The 21,437-nt window shown below is 39.6% G+C and overlaps 1 protein-coding gene across 1 annotated transcript in view; it reads right to left on the bottom strand.

Annotated features, from left to right (window-relative positions):
• Window positions 1-21,437, bottom strand: part of OTUD4 (OTU deubiquitinase 4) — a 91,168-nt gene that overhangs the window by 52,799 nt on the left and 16,932 nt on the right. Inside the window, exons 2-7 of the mRNA XM_089670493.1 lie at window positions 20,742-20,825; window positions 16,755-16,805; window positions 14,893-14,939; window positions 7,479-7,551; window positions 5,188-5,269; window positions 2,567-2,708 (exon numbers count right to left, since the gene is read on the bottom strand). Of these exons, the coding sequence (XP_089526619.1) occupies window positions 2,567-2,708; window positions 5,188-5,269; window positions 7,479-7,551; window positions 14,893-14,939; window positions 16,755-16,805; window positions 20,742-20,825 (479 nt within the window). The remainder of the gene's footprint in view (window positions 1-2,566; window positions 2,709-5,187; window positions 5,270-7,478; window positions 7,552-14,892; window positions 14,940-16,754; window positions 16,806-20,741; window positions 20,826-21,437) is intronic.

Genomic DNA, 21,437 nt, shown 5'->3' with positions numbered 1-21,437 from the left:
GTCTCTGGTACTCACAAACCCAGTCAGCTGGGAGCTGATGAATGTCCAATGACTGGAGGTGACCAAGGTCCCATTGCTCAGCCCACATTACCTACTAAACCAAATGAATCTTAAGAGACATGATAAGCACTGAAGCAATGCCAACAGCTCTGGACCTAGAAAGAACTACATTTTAGCAGCACTTGGTGTCTTCAAAAGGCCAGAAGTTGAGCCCAGTACCTGAAAGTCACTTCCAGCCTAGAGCCAAAATGACCAATCTAATGAGGTCCAGATATGGCATGCCAAAGTCAGGCTGAGGAAAAATCAAAGCATAAAATCAAGCAAAAGCTGTTTAAATGCTTCCCATTAAAGGACATCCGTCCTCTTAGGACCCTAGCATGGCTGGTCTTGGGATATTATTTCATTTTACAGAGAGATTAAAAAAAAACAAAAAAAAGCCTCTCTCCGCTATGCCTGCATAATTGTAACAATGTAGCCCTTTCAATTAAAAATTTTATTTAAGCCCACTTGGGCTGGTTTATGCCCAAAACATTTTTTAAGTGTTGGATACAGTGTGGAAGGATTTGAATCAGTCAGGATTTACTGCCATTGGATGCTTAGTTAGAGGGGTTCTTTCACTCCCTGCCTGGTAAAAGAGCTATCTTCAGGACAGAAAGTGAGGGGAAATCTCTCCAACAGCAACAGAGAGAGAAGTAATTAAGTTTTTATTTATTTTTTAAGTAGGGGAACTCGAGAACCTCGATCAGCATTTTATTATTGGTTTCACTGTTGTAGATTTTCCCTCATTCCTTGTCTGGTAAAATGCTGTCCCCAGAACAGTCAGTGAGCGGAAACCAGGAAAACCTGACAGGGGGTCTAACCATTCCCATGTTCATCCAAAACTTAAAAAAAAAAAAAGATGTAGATACACTGACTGTTGTGAAACACATAGTGAAGTATTCTGTGTTAGTAAACAGTAACTCCTGAATATAGATTGATAATAGATTTGTTTAACTACTTGCCCTCCTGAGGGGTAAATCCCCCTTAATGACCAGGCTTCTTTTTGCTACTCGGCACTGCACTAATTCAACTGATAATTGCACGGTCATGCAATGCTGCACTAAAACGAACTTTACGTCCTTTTTTTCACACAAATAGAGCTTTCTTTCAGTGGTATTTGATCACCTGTGCGCTTTTTATTTTTCACGCTATAAACAAAAAAAGACCAAAAGTTTTGAAGAAAAATGATATTTTTTACTTTCAGCTATAAAAATATATAGTAAACTCAAAGTTAGTTATAAATTTAGGCCAAAATGTATTCTGCTACATATTTTTGGTAAAAAAAAATCCCAATAAGTGTATATTGATTGCTTTGTGTGAAAGTTATAGCGTCTACAAACTATGGTATAGATACTGCAATTTACGCCATTTTTTTGCTATACAGCGCTGCGCTAGTTTAACAGACAATTGTGCGGTCATGCAATACGGTACATAAATGAAATGTTTTTTTTTCACACAATAGAGCTTTCTTTTGGTGGTATTTGATCGCCTGTGCGGTTTTTTTTATGCGCTATAAAAAAAAAATGCTGACAATTTTGAGAAAAAAAAAAAATATTTTGGACTTTTTGCTATAAAACATGTACAGTAAAAAAAAAAATGTAAAAATCAAATTTGTCATAAATTTCGGCCAAAATGCATTCTGCGACATGTCTTTGCTAAAAAAAAAAAAAAAAAAAAAAAAAAAAAAAAAAAACAAAAAAAAAACACCAGTTAATTGGTTTACGTGAAAGTTATAGCGTTTACAAATGGCGGTAAAGATACTGGGATTTTTAATTTTTTTTTATACTAATAATGGCGGCGATCAGCGACTTATGGCAGCGATCAGCGACTTACGGCGGGACTGCGGCAGACATTCTGACACTGGGGGGGAACTGACTTGGGGTCACGGACATCCCCAGTGACACCAATACAGTGATGAGTGCAAAAAAAAAAAAAAAAAAAAACACTGACACTATACTAATGGCACTGGGGAGAAAGGGGTTAATTTTATTTACTGAAAAGGTTAGCTGTGTGAGGGGAGTGTTTTACTAGGGGGCGGGGGTGTGTACTGCACAGGAACAGCTGATCGGGAGAGATAAACTCTTCTCTCTAGCTCAGCATGTCAGGAGCTGACAGGGAACTGACAGAAAGTAGAGCTACTGCAGCCCTGCTCTGTCAGTGATTGCTGCTAATGACCGGCTGTGACCCGACGACTGACATCCACGGCCGTGATCGGCGGGACAGGTAGTGCGCCCCCTACCTGTTTTGCAAACACGTTTTAAAACGTGGTTTTGCCCAGCCGTGCCGCCCTGCCAACGTATTTCTACAGTGGCTAGGCGGCATGTGGTTAATACTATTAGATTCTAAAAAAAAAACAAACACAATGGGCACTGTGAAAAAAAATTTGTACCACATGCTACAAATCTATATTTAGAAGTTTTGATTTCTTATTCTCATAGGGTTTCTGAAATTCTAATTTATGTTTATTTAAACCATCATGGATTACAAAAAAGAAAGTTATATGCAATTCTTTTACAGTTGATCATACCCAGCTGCATCATCTTCTCCATCAGATCCTGAAGCATCACTATCAAAGACCTCAGCTTTCCAGTCAAATGCTTCTGTTTTCAACATATTTTTTGTCACGCTGACCCCAAACACTTTTTCATAAAGCAACTCATAAATTATAGCTGCAAAAAAGGGAAACGTAATATTTATGTGTATAATTGTAATATTGTAAAAATTGGTCAGGATATTGGTGTACTTTCTAAATATGAGTATATTTAATATGGAAAATGCACCGATCAGGGAATGCTAATACTTGGGTATAATGCCAAATAAAGGGTAACCAATTCAAACAATTTTGCCTTTTATTCAAAAATTACAAGGAATATTTATAGCCATAGCCACAGCTTTGAAATGCTGAGTGGTAGATTTATCTGTGGCCAAAATGTAATCTACCTGCATAATGCCTAATGAGAGAATTGTCAGGATATTGCAGGATAAACAAAGGCGCTTTGAAAAGGTTTGGACTCCCTGGATGTATTTGCTAACTTTATAATGTCGCTGACTGGTTGGCAGGAGAGCTGAACATATGAAGGTAAACTATTGTTCCTACACAAGTATAATCTGTCTTCATTAAATAAACTGAAATTGATATCTTAAAGTGAACTTCTAATGTACAACAAATAACTAAAAAGATTTATAAAAAAAAAAACAAACAAACAAAAAAAACAGCTCGTTAGTGTTGCAATGTAAATTATAGAAGTTATACTCTCACATTCAATAGTCAATTGAGGAGAATAATTTCCTATTACATTTATGGAGTAAGTTCCTTAAAGCCAATAGAACCCTATTGCATGTTCAATGTACTAGAAGCCTAAAGCAGAAGTTAGGAGGATAGCCTCTCCAACAATTATGTAAGCCACATTTATTGACATGCTGCACAAATATTGCTTAGTCACTCACGGCAAGTGTATGTACTGGCATAGAGGAAACCTAGATGGCAAAATAGCTACAGTGGGGCAAAAAAGTATTTAGTCAGCCACCAATTGTGCAAGTGCTCCCACTTAAAAAGATGAGAGAGGCCTGTAATTGGCATCATAGGTAGACCTCAACTATGAGAGACAAAATGAGAAAAAAAATCCAGACAATCACATTGGCTGATTTGGAAAGAATTTATTTGCACATTATGGTGGAAAATAAGTATTTGGTCACCTACAAACAAGCAAGATTTCTGGCTCTCACAGACCTGTACCTTCTTAAGAGGTTCCTATGTCCTGCACTCATTACCTGTATCAATGGCACCTGTTTGAACTTATCAGTATAAAAGACACCTGTCCACAACTTCAAACAGTCACACTCCAAACTCCACTATGGTGAAGACCAAAGAGCTGTTGAAGGACACCAGAAACAAAATTGTAGACCTGCACCAGGCTGGGAAGACTGAATCTGCAATAGGCAAGCAGCTTGGTGTGAACAAATCAACTGTGGGAGCAATAATTAGAAAATGGAAGACATACAAGACCACTGATAATCTCCCTCGATCTGGGGCTCCACGCAAGATCTCACCACGTGGGGTCAAAATGATCACAAGAACGGTGAGCAAAAATCCCAGGACCACACGGGGGGACCTAGTGAATGACCTGCAGAGAGCAGGGACCATCAACACACTACGCCGCCAGGGACTCAGATCCTGCAGTGCCATACGTGTCCCCCTGCTTAAGCCAGGACATGTCCGGTCCCGTCTGAAGTTTGCTAGAGAGCATTTGGATGATCCAGAAGAGGATTGGGAGAATGTCATATGGTCAGATGAAACCAAAATAGAACTGTTTGGTAGAAACACAACTCGTTATGTTTGGAGGAGAGAGAATGCTGAGTTGCATCCAAAGAACACCATACCTACTGTGAAGCATAGGGGTGGCAACATCATGCTTTGGGGCTGTTTCTCCACAAAGGGACCAGGACGACTGATCCATGTACAGGACAGAATGAATGGGGCCATGTATCGTGAGATTTTGAGTGCAAACCTCCTTCCATCAGCAAGGGCATTGAAGATGAAACGTGGCAACAAAGGAGTGACTTCGTAAGAAGGATTTCAAGGTCCTGGAGTGGCCTAGCCAGTCTCCAGATCTCAACCCCATAGAAAACCTTTGGAGGGAGTTGAAAGTCCGTGTTGCCCAGCGACAGCTCCAAAACATCACTGCTCTAGAGGAGATCTGCATGGAGGAATGGGCCAACATACCAGCAACAGTGTGTGCCAACCTTGTGAAGACTTACAGGAAACGTTTGACCTCTGTCATTGCCAACAAAGGATATATAACAAAGTATTGAGATGAACTTTTGATATTGACCAAATACTTATTTTCCACCATAATTTGCAAATAAATTCTTTCCAAATCAGCCAATGTGATTGTCTGGATTTGTTTTCTCATTTTGTCTCTCATAGTTGAGGTCTACCTATGATGCCAATTACAGGCCTCTCTCATCTTTTTAAGTGGGAGAACTTGCACAATTGGTGGCTGACTAAATACTTTTTTGCCCCACTGTATATGAATAACTGGTGAAAAGAACTAGCAAAGTAAGCTGCCAGTGTGTGTGAGATTGGTGCTGCCAACAAACAGCAGCATCAAACATTGATAAAATGTCTTTATGGAGTAGTTTACTTACATTGGCACAACGCAGCATTTTCAGCATATCCAGAAGGGTAAATGATGTCATAATGATTTCCATTAGAAAAACACAGCATTATCTAAAATACAAAACAGTAACAGTTAACAGTAATTTCTGGATAATTAACATTTTAACCACTTTAAGACCAGTAGATAAAAACACACAGGAGGGCAAACACCTAGGGCATTAAGAGAGATTTGATGTGGAAGATGATAAAATGAGTACTTAGAAAAGTAAAAGGTACAAAAGCATTAAAACCACGAGACACGGTACAGTGCAGGAATCTCATAGCCCAAGAAATGACTCCCCTAGGCTGGCAAGTTGACGTGTTTCGGAGGTATACACCCTTCTTTAGGGCTAAGCACTTTATATTTACATAGGTGGTATGGAAATAGAATTATTGCCCTCAATCTGATACCTAATGTGCAATTGCTATTTACGTATTTGTGTACAAGCATGGAGGACGGGGACGCTTAAAATGGTTTTTTTCGCAAACCGCGAAACCTTAAGTAATGAAATGCTCATCGTTTTTGGTTTCTGAGACCATAGAGATGATAGAAATTCCGGTTTCCAATCAGCTCTATGGTCAGCCTGTGGAATTGCCAGCTTCATCCAGGTGTAAGTAGCTGGTCTGCAAGTGGTTAATACATTTATTTCAGAATATAATTAATGTCAATTCTATTATATTTAGTTAAAGACGATTTACCATTACATTTTTTTTTTTTTTTTACTATTCCATCTCTATGGGACAAAGTACATGTAAAATAATGCAGATGCTGACAAGTCCGCCCTCCCTCTGCATTCCTGTTGCTTGTCTGTGGAAAGAGCTGAGACAAGCTGCCATTATAAAGCGGTTGTCACCTTCCTAGTTGTCGTTGGATTGGCCATGGCAGGAGGGTAAGGAGGGGGCAGGTCAGACCTCATAACTAGATTTGGAAAGCACTTAGCAACATGGTAAAAACTAATTTGTCCCATAGGAGACACAACAGTAAAAGAATAAAAAGAATAGGATCTTTAACCTCCCTGGCGGTAATCCCGAGTGTGGTTCAGGGTTAATTTTCAGTACCTAAAGCGGTAACCCCGAGCCACACTCAGGATTACACTGTAGTATAACTTACCTTGTCCTGCGATCCCCCGATGTCCTCCCACTGTATCCTCCAGCCGATGCCAGCATCCATTTTCCGGGTTCCCTTCCCTGCGAGCGTCGCAACGCAGGGGAGCGGAACCGGCGGGAGATTCAAAAGAGTAAAAACATGACACACACACACACAATACATTGTAATCTGTTAGGATTACTTTATCAAACCATTTCACCTCCGTTTTGCCCCTAGAGCTTTGTCCTGTGCCCTGCCTACACTTTTAACATTCTTTCTGCCTGGAAACTGGACAAAGTCCATGGCATCCAAAAAGTGTCCCTTTAGGTTAAAAATGGTTTTAGAACAGCTAGAAAACAGCGATAGTGAATTACAATCACTTGCAGAATTGAGCAATAGTGATTTGTGGGGAAATTCATCATCAGGCACTGAAAGTGACGACAGCAACGATTCTGCGACTGAGCTCAGTGATGTGCAAACTTGGTGCTCCATTTCAAATTTCAGTGTTTTTGGTTTGATTACATTTTTGAATTAAATGTATTATTATATTATTTTTTATAGTTATAGTTATGATTTCATGTTTCAAACTTTATCATACCCAGGCTGTTTACTAGACTCTTGTTTGGACAAATTTAAGCGAGTTATTTCTAAGAATTACAGGCCTACAATATAAAACAAATTTCCATGCAAAACAATGTACCGCTTTGACATTCAAAAATATTGACATAATCAGACCACCAGGGAGCTTAAAGTAGAATCCCAGCTTTCATTTGACCGAAACAAACTATTTCCATTATATTACTATGCAACTGCTCCGAGTGCTGTATAATACTGTAGTAGCATTAGCCAATGCTACTACATCATCCCCAGCCAATCAGAGGAATCCTTGTATTCATCGATTAAAAACACAGCAGTTCTCGATCACCAATAAAAAAAATACAAGGCTTCTCAAAGACAAGAAGCATTCAGGCCAACTAGATATTGCTCCAGCAGTGACAGGATGTCGCCCGTACTGCTGCACAAAGCTGCATACTGTATGTAGTTAATGCTACAACAGTATCATACAGAGCATACAGAAGCAAAATAGTAATATATTGGAAATTGTTTGGGTCAGCTTGGCCAAAACAAATAATTTCAAGCATGAAACTGTCCTTCAATTAACTTCAAATAATGGGAAGAGAAAACTCAACAAACCTCTTCAGTGAAGCCGTTATCAGTGACATGAGAAGGAGCGACATCCGGCTCTTGGTAAATTACAAATTCTTTTCTTTAAGCGAAAAACAATTGAAAAATTACTTTTTTTCAAACACAAAATAAACACTTCACAATAAAGATAAAACATGCAAATGTTTGGGGGTACAACTAGTCAAAATTAAAAAATGATACTAAAGAATAAATTAACTTTTATAATTACTTTGCTCCTAATATTAGTTTGATGTATGGCAGCAGCTGGCATTCATAAAAGCATACGGCAGGGGTGCTCAACATGTGGCCCTCGACTTCAAACTGAATGCAGGAATTTTGGTGCACTTTCAGAAAGTGCACAACGCCTACAAGATATAATAAAACTCTATGGAAAAGCGCAGCTAACCCGCAGGTGCAGTGCACTGCACCCGCTTTGCGGGTAAACTGCAGCGCATCAGTGTGAAACCAGATTTATAGGGGGGGGCTCAGGACACTAAGGACACATTTGCAGTTTGGGGGTGTAAAACCCCACAGTTGAGACATGTTTAAGTTAAGTGAATAACAAATGTCAACAGAGTGACAAGTGAAATAGTGAATGGATTAGCATAAAGTGACAAAATAATAGTGAATATTATAGGCAATGTCACAATTAAAATAAAAATTAAAAATTCCTTGTAGCATATAAACACACATAGTCCAGTGATTTAGAGAATGGATGAAAAAAATGCCTAAAATTCGATAAAAAGTTAAATTTCATAAAATCCAGTGCAGGTGACTTCTGTGGTATAAGAAATGAGGTTTATGTTCATAACTTGTTTAAATGAGTTATTAGTCTCATTTTTATTTTAGTTCATTTATTTCAATTCATGAATTTTTTTTATATATCAGAGATATTTTTTTACCATTAAAGATTACATTTTTTAATATAATTTTATATATATATATATATATATATATATATTTATTTTTCTTATTTAATTTTGTCTGTTACTGAGGCTTATTAGCATATATGACATCCATATTAAAACGGTTGCGTTTTAATTGTATAATAACCTTGTGATGTTTATTGATAGTTTGGGCAACAACAAAATGACGGCCGTCATTTGAACATACATAATTTATTAAATATCAAATATTCCTTGCACCACTTGCCCTCCTGAGGATTTACCCCCCTTAATGACCAGGCCTCTTTTTGCTACTCGGAGCTGCACTAATTCAACTGATAATTGCGCAGTTATACAATGCTGCACCCAAACGAAATTTACTTTTTTTTCACACAAATAGAGCTTTCTTTTGGTGGTATTTGATCACCTGTGCGCTTTTTATTTTTCACGCTATAAACAAAAAATACCAAAAATTTTGAAGAAAAACAATATTTTTTATTTTCGGCTATAAAAAATATATAGTAAACTCAAAGTTAGTTAGAAATTTAGGCCAAAATGTATTCTGCTACATGTTTTTGCTAAAAAAAAAAATCCCAATAAGTGTATATTGATTGCTTTATGTGAAAGTTATAGCGTCTACAAACTATGGTATAGATACTGCAATTTACGCCATTTTTTTGCTATACAGCACTGCGCTAGTTTAACGGACAACTGCAGTCATGCAATACGGTACATAAATGAAATTTATGTCCTTTTTTTCCACACAAATAGAGCTTTCTTTTGGTGGTATTTGATCACCTGTGCACTTTTTATTTTTGGCGCTATAAACAAAAAATTTTAGAAAAATTTCGTCATAAATTTAGGCCAAAATGTATTCTGCTACATGTTTTTGGTTGAAAAAAAATCCCAGTAAGTGTATATTTATTGCTTTGTGTGAAAGTTATAGCATCTACAAACTATGGCATAGATAATGGAATTTACAGAGCTTTTACTTTCTGACTGCTCATCACATTTCTTGAGGTGCTAAAATACCAGGATAGTACAAACACCATCAAATGACCCCTTTTTGGAAAGTAGACACCCTAAGCTATCTGCTGAGAGGCATATTGAGTCCATGTAAGATTTATTTTTTTTTTCTACAAGTTTCTGGAAAATTACAAAAACATTTTTTTTTTTACACAAAGTTGTCATTTCAATGATTTATTTCTCGCACAAGCCATGGGTATATGTGGAATTACACCTAATACATTCTGCTACTTCTACCGAGTATGGGGATAGCACATGTGTGAGACTTTTTGGGAGCCTAGCCACATACAGAAGCCTGAAATCCAATGTCCAATGAAAGCCTGAAGGTAAGTAACGTCCTCATTTCACTTCAATACCTATCACAGTTTCGAAGGCCCTGACATGCTAGGATAGCACCAAACCCCCCCAAATGACCCCTTTCTGGAAAGTAGACACCCCAAGGAATTTAACAAAAGAGGCATGGTGAGTATTTTCCGGATCTCATTTTTTCTCACAAGGTTTTGAAATATAAAAAAAGAATAGACAAAAATATGTTTTTGTTTTTTTTCTTCATTTTACAAAAACTTGTGGCAACAAATGAGATCTGCAAAATACTTACTATGCTTCTTATCAAATTCCTTGGGGTGTCTACTTTCCAAAAAGGGGTCATTTGGAGGGGTTAGGTGCTATCCTGGCATTTCAGGGCCTCCGAAACTGTGATAGGTAGTCTGGAAGTGTAATGAGGAAATAAAGCCCTTTAAAAGCCTGAAGGTGCTTATTGGATTTTGGGGTCCTGTGCTTGGCTAGACTGCCATAACGTGTCTCACATGTGGTACCCCCATACTCGGGAGAAGTAGCAGAATGTATTTTGGGGAGTAATTCCACATATACCCATGGCATGTGTGAGCAGCATCCACCCACTTCTAATGGTGGGCACACATTAGGTCACACTTTGCCACATGCGCCAGTTCCAAGATTGTACAAATGTCTAAATAGTGGCACGCTTGAATAAAAATTGTCCACGTATAAATGGTACCCCATATGGAAAAATGATGACACCAAGTCCCAAACTATCTTGCCACTGCTCCCCATGTAGTTTGGACATCTGGGGGGCTCCACGTGACTATCTATTCTCTCGTAAATCCGAAACTTATAAGTATAGCCTGTTGCCCTCTCACAGGTCTTCTACATCTTGACCCCATATCTGGCACACTTGCTGGAGAGAAATTGTTTGAATGCAAGGCGGCCAGAAAGATTAATAAGGGACACATCAACACAGATGTTTTGCTGGGGAGTATAGATATCTGCAAATTTTTGGTTAAGGTGATTTGCAAGGGGTTAAATTTTGTGGAGCCAAATCAAATTCAGGGTCACCCCAAGGATGACAGAGTGTATTGTCGTTGAAATGCATAAAACACATTATACTCTCATATCTATGCCTGGCCATGGCAGCAGAGAACACGGGCTTATGATGAATCGGGTCTGTGGACCAATACAACCGCAATTCATTTCTTTTAGTAATGCCCATGTTGAGGGTAAGGCCCAAAAAAAATTTAAATTCGGAAACCGTAATGAGTTTCCATGCGACTGGTCTGGCAAGGTTTGAATTTGGGTTGGCGGCGATAAATTGTTGTGCATATAAATTGCTTTAATCCACAATCAACGCTTACAGATATTCCGTGAAAAACAGCTCCAAAAATCTAGGGGACTAGTTAAATTTGCTATTTCCACCTGAATTCCGGGTTGGGCAGTGAATGGGGGAAGTACGGTGCTGCAGAATTTGTGGGCTGTCAATCGGGATTTGCAAGCACATCCGGAAGGATACTAGGAGCTCTATGGGCCTGTGTGCGAATACTTGGTGGCTGCGGGACAATACTTGTGCTCGCCACCGCACCGGTTTGTACTGGACTTATGGCACTCGCCACGTCACCAAGTCATACTGCAGTGCTGGTGGTATTATTATTATACAGGATTTATATAGCGCCAACAGTTTGCTCAGCGCTTTACAGTATAATGGGAGACAATACAGCAACAATAAAGTTCAATACAAGAAGGTTAGGAGGGCCCTGATCTTGGGAGCTTACAATCTAAGAGGTATGTGAAAGACCAAGATGTACTAGACCGCTGATACTCGCCAGTTCACCAAAAGGTAGCGCGGCACTAGTACTGGCACTCTGCTGCATATGAGAGTCATCAAAATTTACCGGCAAGTGCTAACAGAGATCAGGCCTGATTCTGCGAACACTGCGGTTTTGTGTGCAATGTATCAAGTGACAGTGACCTACTGACACTGCACTTGCTGGGGGAGAAGGGGGGGTAAGCATAGGGGCTAAACGTAGGTGTTGGCAGGTGCCAGGGCTAATCCCGCTAACGCTGCATTTTTGGTTGACGCTATACTAATATGAACGCTGGTATAGTACTGATCTGATCAAAGATATTGATCCGTTCAGACGCTATACTAGCAATGGAGGTTTATTTTGCATGAGCGTGCTCCTGGCAATCAAGAGGTTAAATGTGATGACTGGTGTACTGATGGGCAATCTGACGCTATCTGGGAGGGGCGTGAAACCACGGGAGCGCAAATCATGTGTGTGTATATATATGTGATTTTACACACCCATGCCGCCCTGTAGCAGTATTTCTGCTATAGGGCGGTCAGGAGGCGGTTACAGAAGCGGTTTGTGTTACGTCGCTGTTACTTTAACTGACAAATGCGCGGTCATGCAACACTGCACCCAAATTAAATTTACGTCCTTTTTTCCCACGAATTGAGCTTTCTTTCGGTGGTATTTGATCGCCTGTGCGGTTTTTACTTTTTTGCGCTATAAAAAAAAAAAAAGACTTACAATTTTGAGAAAAAAAAAATATTTTGGACTTTTTGCTATAAAACATGTCCAGTAAAAAAATTTAAAAATCAAATTTCGTCATAAATTTCAGCCAAAATGTATTCTGCGACATATCTTTGCTAAACAAAATCCCAATACATGTAAATTAATTGGTTTACGTGAAAGTTATAGCGTCTACAAATGGCGGGAAAGATACTAGGATTTTTTTTTTATACTAATAATGGCGATCAGCGATTTATGACAGTGATCAGCGACTTATGGCGGGACTGCGGTGGACATTTTGACACTGGGGGGGAACTAACTTGGGGTCACTGACATCCCCAGTGACACCAATACAGTGATCAGTGCAAAAAAAAAAAAACACTGACACTGTACTAATGGCACTGGGGAGGAAGGGGTTAACTTTTTTAGGCAATCAAAGGGTTAACTGTGTGAATGGAGTGTTTTACTAGTGGGCGGGGGGGGGGGTGTACTTCACAGGAACACACTGATCCCGAGAGATAAACTGCACTCTCAGGAGCAGTGCGTTAGGAACTGACAGGGAGCAGAGCTGTGCTCTGTGTCACTGTTTGCCGGCAATTGCCGAGACCCAGCGGGTAATGAGCGGCCGGGACCCAGTGATTGACACCCGCGGCCACGATCAGCGGCACGGGTAGGGGCGGTCGCACGCATCGCGTGCGCCCCCTACCTGTTTTGCAATATCATGTTTTAAAACGTGATATTACGCAGCGGTGCCACCTTGTGGCCCTTTTTCTACAGTGGCTGGACGGCAAGCAGTTAATGAGATAACTAGGCATTAAGTTAATATATCCAGTTATTTCTAATATGCTTTTGGCTCCTTGTTGTCTCAATATTGCTTGAATATGTTTTTCTGGCTGCCCTCGGTTCCTGTATTAATCTCTGACCTGCTGGGTTTCCTTAAAATGGCACCCGTGACGCACAGGCACATCTGCAATACGGCATCCTCGGTGCGCATGTGGGAGGAGCCGATAAATAGGGCAGACGTCAGCGGCAAGGCTATCCCTTTGACGTGTATTGACACGAAATGCGTCAGCGAGGTGCCTTGCCGTGCTGTCACACCACCGAGGCCGCACGTGGGTCCGGCGGCCATTTTGGATTTTGTTCAGAGCAGTTGGATTCACCTGTCAGCACATCCCTGTACACTTTGAACCTGCATAATTTTTGTTAGTTTGCTGACACCACTAAAATTATATTTGAAAGCTGAATATTGGGCTGTGAAACAGTAGAACTACACTGCATACCTGGCAGAACGCTGTTGCTGAGAACTACCTTTTAATAACAGCTGGATTCACTTGCGAGCACTTTTTTGTACATTGGGAAGCTGAGAGTGGCTATTATATATCAGCTTGCGCACTATTTATTAATCTTGTGGACACCTTTTTAGTAAAACCTGGAAGCAGATCAGTAGGCTAAACACTATCAGTTTAATACTATATGTTTGGCAGAACTGTGTTGCTATAGGCGACCATTTGGTTTTCTATTTTTGGATATATATGTGCTGGATGTATTGTTCCCTTTTGCCAAATAAATATACTACACTATCAGTATATCCTTGTTTTGGTGGCCGCAATTTTTGAGGTGGAGTTTTACCTTTTGGTACCAAGCGAATTAAAGCGGCTGGATTTACCTGAGAAGTTATACCCTGGTCCCTGTGTGCTGAATTGGTATTCTGCATGGTTTGGAGTCTGGTGTGTATGAGCCATTGAAGCCCCCCCCCACTTCCCCAGGTTATGACCAGATCCATGATGACCATCAGGGTCCCCTTTTGGATATATTGATATGTGCATTAAGCTTGCGCTTCTGGTAAGTGCAAGCATACGTCATTTCTTACACCACAGAAGTCACCTGCACTGGATTTTATGAAATTGAACTTTATCAAATTTTAGGCATTTTTTTCATCCATTCACTAAAATCACTGGACTATATGTGTTTATATGCTACAAGGAATTTTTTTTTTTTATTTTAATTGTGACATTGCCTATAATATTCACTATTTTTTCACTTTATTTATGCTGATCCATTCACTATTTCACTTGTCACTCTGTTGACATTTGTTATTCACTTAACTTTCGCATAATTCATTCTTTTGTGGTTTTTGCACTTTGATCACTTTAGTTCTAGCGCTGCATATAGATATTTTATACCCCCAGCAGACCTAATAACCAGGTGGCTCTTGATGCTCAGCCTGCACTGAAGGCTGAGCATCGTCATGACTCTGAACCTCGACATTGCTCGCAGATAGCTGGAAAAGTGCATGCAGGTATGTAAAGCGCAAAAATCATAGCTCAGTGCCAGAAGGTAACACTCCGGGCTAGCCCCACAACGTCCAGACCAGTGGGGTCCCAGTACGACGCTCCAAAACCAGACTTAGGAAAGGCCAATCTGGATAGCTGCATATAGGGAGCAGCAGTGATACAGCAGGAATCTTGAGTGAAGAAAATAAAAGGTTTACCAGAGAAAATATATCTATCCTGTTAGGATCCTAGCAAAAAAAAACCTGAGGCATTTTGGACATAGGAGGGGACATACTAGGAAGGCTGCAAATTGTGTCCAATCCCTTTGTTGGTGGCAATATAGCCTGAGAGTTCCTGAATTTCTTTCTTCTATGGAAAAGAAAATAATATTTTAATATCTTAATATATGCTTGTACAACTGAGAACCACTTACTTGAACATTAGAGAAAGGGCACTTATTTCCACTTGGCCAACCCATTCCTGAAGGAGCAAAAAGAAAAAGAGGAGACTTTAAATCTTTCTGCTGTGCCCTGTTTTCCACCAAAAAGCCAAACATTTTCTGTTTCTTACATGTACCAATGAAGACACATAAAAATAAAAAATTCACTCAAGACTCCCTTTAACCCTATTTTTCCTGAAAAGTACGTAAGGCTTACGGCAGAACAAAAACTACCTGCAGATGGGCAGCTCAGTAAGCCTTAGATCGCCTGTATTCCCTTCTACTATATGCTCAAAGTTGCTACAGCTAGCAAATTCACCTTCAAACTTAAAAATACTTAAAACTTCCCAGAAGTTTTTCAGCAAAATATGAAAATATGCAAACCTACAAATAGGTATCTTACACTAAGAACTATTACATCATTATCTCTTCAAAGTTCAATTTAACCCACTCAGCTCTCACACCTGTATACTCCTATGGATATAGTAAAAAGTCTATTGCCAAAGTGCACAAAATCCTTAATATGCTTTGATGCAACTAATATCCTTCATAATACACATATGTATATATATGTGTGCGTGTGATTTCACTATGAATAATGGGTGCTCAACCTGTGGTCTTCCAGCTGTTACAAAACTACAAGTTCCATGAGGCATTGCTAGGCTGACAGTTACAAGCATGACTCCCAAAGGCATGAGAGAGGCATGATGGGACTTGTAGTTCCACAACTGCTTGAGGGCCACAGGTTGAGCACCCATGGATCATTAGACTGAGGTTACTTTCTACCCCACTAATCAGTGACTTCAGCTGAAACGTATTTCAGGAAGGTGATTGAGCTTTAGGTCCACTTTAAAGCTGAACTCTGGAATAATCAAATATAGCGTATTTTTCCTTGAATCTTGGTGTGCTCTGATTATTTCCTCTGGATCTGTGCAGTAATCCAGTGTGAAACTTTGCCTCTGTGCAGGATCGTCCTGTAATAAAGACCGGTCATTGCTGCTCTTTTCTCTGCTCCCTCCTGTAGTTTTCTGCAGGCAGCCTGTAGTGGGTGGAACCTTCTAGGTCCCTACCACAGCCCTGCTCTCTGTGCAGGCCATGCACAGCATAGTGATGATGGCACTGGTAATTTTACTATGTAATATATGGGTTTGGAAAGACATCTGGTGCACACAAAGTGTGTTTGTATCATTTGTGGCTACCGAGTTATACAGTTAAAGCAAATGAAAGTTTTTGTACCAGGAGTTCAGCTTTAAAGTGGTTGTAAATACTTATTACATAGACCCAGTGAAGTGAATGAACACAGATAAAACAAATCCTCCTACATAAATTGTACCTGATTATATACAGCCATCTGTCCCCTACATCCATTCAAAGTAAAGAATTTATACAGGATTTCTCAGCTCTGAAAAGCAGGGGCAGGGGATTTGAGGTATCATTGATGAGAGCGCTGAGATCTGATTGGAGGGAAGGGACACAACCACTTTGCACAGCACACAGGAACAGAGCTGAGGCTGCCAATCACAGGCTGTGCCCTCCCCTTTTTCTCTTGGTTTCAGGAAAATTTGTCAGAAGTGATTCATGCTTATAGCAGAGGAACAAAGCAGCAAGCAGAAAGAGTGCTCTGGATTGAGATAACAAAACACTATAGAGCGATATGCTTTGGTGATATTTGAAGTCTGAGGTTTTCAACTTTAAGCAAGATGTATAAATCAAATGGCAAAAACCTTATTAAAGCCATTTATTTGCATTTTGCAACACTAAAAACAATGGAAAACCTGAGAATTTTCTGTTAGTGCAAAGTACCGCATTCTACAATTTAGGGCTGAACTGCAGTTTTGCAATATCATTCATACTACCTGTGGATTTTCTAGACGTTTCAAATATTCGTCAAAACAGCCTTCAATAAACTGCAGTAAAAACAAAGTAAATAAATATTAAGGAAAATACAACATAATATGAAACAAAGTATTAAAGAAGAATTTTACCTATAACAACTTGATAAAAAATAATGTTCTTTAGCAAGGAACACACATTCCACATTAATAATTATGCTAGCAAAATTAATGTGTGCTGTAAATTGTCTCTAGCATTGTTCCAGTTTCTTCTTGCTGAAGGCTGCCATTTTGCCAAAGCCAAGAGCCCCTGAGCAGCAGTCCTTTAGGCTGTCTGCAGATCGGCCTCTACATTTTTAACAGTGCCGAAAAATAGAGAGCAATTGAGCATGTCCAGAGCAGAATGAGACAGTGTATTACTGAATTAAATAAATAAATTTTATATATATATATATATACACACATACATACACACATATACACACATACACATATACATACACACACTTCTTTCTAATGTTTTGCATAGCTGAACTTGCAAAAGAGGCCAGCATGAAGTAGTCTAGCAGGACTTCATTTTCTAATTAAAGCTCAACTTTAATTGGAACCCAAATGACTTGTAAAAATATTTGAATACACATTTTGTATTTTTCAAATCATTACACATATTAATATATAACAAGCATATAAAAAAAACTTAGTTTATTAGAAAAGGAGAGAATATTTTTTGGTTCTTCACTCTATTCTACTGTTTTCTCATCTTTAACCTTTTGTGACCAGAGGTCAGTCATGCCTTGATGCCCAAACCATGTTTAGCATGCATTGGTTTACTTGACTTTAACTCTACAACTAATTTTCCTACTCACATACATTTTAAATAGTTTCTAAGGACATATGCTTTTATTTGGAACATTGTGGTAAAGCATTTCCTTCCTCAGTTTTTTTTTATAAGTTGTGATATAATTTCCAAAAAAAACCCTTTTAAATTTACACTTAAAATGTATCTAAACTCCAAATTAAAATGCAATATGTTGCCCTTTTCGTACCCTTATAAGTGGTGGCGCATTCATTTTTCTCAGGCTTTTTCTCCTTATTTTTACTTGTTGATTCTGCCACTACGTCCTATTTTTCAACTTCCTCTAACAAACCAAACTATCCAGCAAAAGCTGCAGTCAAGAGGGTTGAGACAAAGTATTTAATAAGGACAAGGGTGCTTACAATGGTCAGCCTTTATTCGTTTATTTAAAACCTTTATCACAAAAGGAAAACACTGGTACTGTAAACTACTTAAAGGGTTAGCTGCAACCTACATTTTGGTTTAGATATGCTTTACCAGCCTAAAATAATTAACAATTTTTTTTTCCAGAGTTATGTATATCACTTTACCAGCTGCAGCCTCCTGGCTACTGCTGTTAAAGTGCCTCCTTCGCTGCAATGTACAGAATGGGTCGCCCTCAGTGATCTCAAACATGGTACCATGATAGGTTGCCACGTGTGCAATAAGTCCATCTGTGAGATTTCCTTGCTACTAAATATTCCACCGTCAACTGTTAGTGGTATTATAAAAAAAGTGGAAGCAACTGGGAACAGCAACTCTGCCACAAAGCAGTAGGCCACATAAAATAAAGCGGGGTCAGCACATGCTGAAGCATACAGTGTGCAGAAGTCACCAACTGTCTGCAGAGTCAATAGCTAAATACCTCCAAACTTCGTGTGGCCTTCAGATTAGCACAACAACAGTGCGTAGAGAACTTCATGAAATAGGTTACCATTGCTGAGCAGCTGCTGAAGTCTTACATCACCAAGTGCAATGCAACTCGGCGGATGAACTCGTGTAAAGAACACCGCCACTGGACTCTAGAGCAGTAGAGACGTGTTCTCTGGAGTGACAATCCCACTTCTCTGTCTGGCAATCCGATGGAACTGTCTGTGTTTGGCAGTTGCCAGGAGAACAGTACTTGCCTGACTGCATTGTGCCAAGTGTAAAGTTTGGTGGAGGGAGAATTATGGTGTGGGGTTGTGTTTCAGGGGTTGGGCTTGACCCCTTAGTTCCAGTGAAGGGAACTCTTAAGGACTCAGCATACCAAGACATTTTGGACAGTTCATGCTCCCAACTTTGTGAGAACAGTTTCTGTTCCAACATGACTGCGCACCAGTGCACAAAGCAAGGTCCATAAAGTCATGGATGAGCGAGTTTGGGGTGGAGAAACTAGATTGGACTGGCCTGCACAGAGTCCTGACCTCAACCTCATAGAACACCTTTGGGATGAATTAGAGTGGAGACTGTGAGCCAGGCCTTCTCGTCTGACATCAGTGCCTGACCTCACAAATGCTTCTGGCAGAATGGTCAAACATTCACATAGACACACTCCTAAACCTTGTGGACAGCCTTCCCAGAAGAGCTGAAGCTGTTTTAGCTGCAAAGGGTGGGTCAACTCAATACTGAACCCTACGGACGAAGACCGGGAGGCCATTAAAGTTCATGTGCGTGTAAAGGCAGGCGTCCCAATACTTTTGGCAATATAGTGTATATTTATTAATATTTTAACCACTTGCCCTCCAGAGGATTTACCCCCCTTCCTGACCAAGCCATTTTTTGCACTGCATTACTTTAACTGACAATTGTGTGGTCATGCAACACTGTATATAAATTAAATTTGTGTGATTTTTTCCCACAAATAGAGCTTTCTTTTGGTCATATTTGATCACCCCTGCATTTTTAATTTTTTGCACTAGACAAAAAAAAACAAAAAAAAACACTATTTTTGACTTTTTGCTATAAAACATCCAATATAAAAAATAAAATGTCTTAATCTTCATAAAATTTAGGCCAAAACGTATTCTGCCACATCTTTGCAAAAAAAAAAATCCCAATTGTGTAAATAAATTGGTATACGTGAAAGTTATAGCGTCTACAAATGGTGGTATATATACTGGAATTTAAGATTTTATTTTTTTTATACTAGTAATGGCGGCAATCAGCGACTTATAGCGGGACTGCAGTAAGCATTCCGACACTGGGTGTGAACTGCCACTGACATTCCCAGTAACATGAATACAGTGATCAGTGCTAATAAAAACAGACATTGTACTAATGACACTGGGCAGGAAGGGGTAACATCTGGGGCGATCAAAGGGTTAACTGTGTGTTTTACTGTGTGCACTGTGTTGTGTTTTACTAGGGAGACATGCTGTTTTGTGTATCTGCTTTATAGAGGGACACAAAAAAGCATGCCCATGCTGATAGGAGAGAGACCTGTGTTGTTTACACACAGGTCTCCGCCCTGTCAGCTTTCCCTGATGACTGCAGAGTGCCAGCCGGGATCCGGTGATTGACATCTCTAGCTGCCAAAGGCAGCGCAGGTAGGGCTGCGCGTTCTCGCCCTACCCAAAAATGCAAATCACACATACGTGTGTGTGCGCACGATTTTGCGCAGCCCTGCTGCCCTGTAGCAGTAGTTCTGCTATAGGGCAGAGGGCAAGCGGTTAATCCTTATAATACTGGAAAAGCACTACATCTTCCATAAATAACAGCAAGGTTTCAAACCATAATCTAGCAGTCTCTCAAATTCAAAGCTTTTTATTCTTTAGTTTCTTTTATTTTAAGCACATCTATGTGCACAGTTGCAGCCGCTGCTCCTTGACATCTGAGCACGTGTGTGTCCCCGAACTCACACTGTATACATTTGGGGACAGGAACCCACACAAATGTCAAACTGGGGAGCAGTGGCTGTGTCCATACAGCTGCTGCTCCCAATGGACATGAATGCGGCTACCCACAATGCGCATACACTGAACACCTGTGCAAACCCAGCCTTTGCAAGGATATACGCTTAACTATGCCCATGTGAACAAGGCCCAAGTCTGATTTGTTTATTTTAACCATGCAAGTTACTTCTGAACCACAAGATAAATATTTCCATAGCAACAGTTCTGCCAAAGAATATTGGTTATAGATGTAGAAGAATGGCTGACAGCATCAAAAGTTAGAAAAATCCACATTTTACTTACAGCTTCGAAGTGGGTCCTATTCTCACGCAGGTACTTTATACAGGATTTCCTGACTTCCAAATGCCGTGCCTGAGAGTTCAAAACCTATAAATAAGAACATACAAGAAAGTTTACAGTAAGAAGTATACTGCGCATATTTCGGTGTTACATTTCAACAAGACGAGAACTGGGAATCCCTTGGAGTATGTAAATTATGTAAGTTGCTGTAAACGTTTTTAAAGCAACTGTATAATAGTACCAACATTAGTTAAAAAATACACGTCTCACAGGAAAACGTATTTAAAACCAAACATCAGATTTTGTGACAGTAGAGGATCCAATTTTTTATGTTGCACAATATTGGCTAAACTGTTTATCAAATCCATATTTTCAGTAAAAAATACATTCGTTTACACAAACCAATAAAATCTCCAAATTTTCTGCGAAATATAAAAGATGAGACAGGATCAAGTAGATACGTATTCAAGTCAATACTTAAACTACATTTGCCAGCAACACAGCGAAGCACTACAATACAAAAACGTGTCTATAGGCAACAATTTAAAAGTTTCTACAGGTCATTAACTTCCAATTCTAGATTCCATTCACATTGGCGCAACTACAGTCATACAATTTCCGGTGTGACTTAGATCTGACTTTACACTCTCTGGATCAAAGTTGCATCAAAGTAGTGCAGGCACCTTGACTAAGTCACAC

The sequence above is a fragment of the Staurois parvus genome, unplaced genomic scaffold, assembly GCF_062004578.1.
Source record: "Staurois parvus isolate SC_StPar_1 unplaced genomic scaffold, SC_StPar_1.0 ptg000090l, whole genome shotgun sequence".
Classification (NCBI taxonomy): domain Eukaryota; kingdom Metazoa; phylum Chordata; class Amphibia; order Anura; family Ranidae; genus Staurois; species Staurois parvus.
The sequence above is the reverse complement of the archived record's forward strand: the minus strand, read 5'-3'. Positions and strand labels throughout refer to the sequence as shown.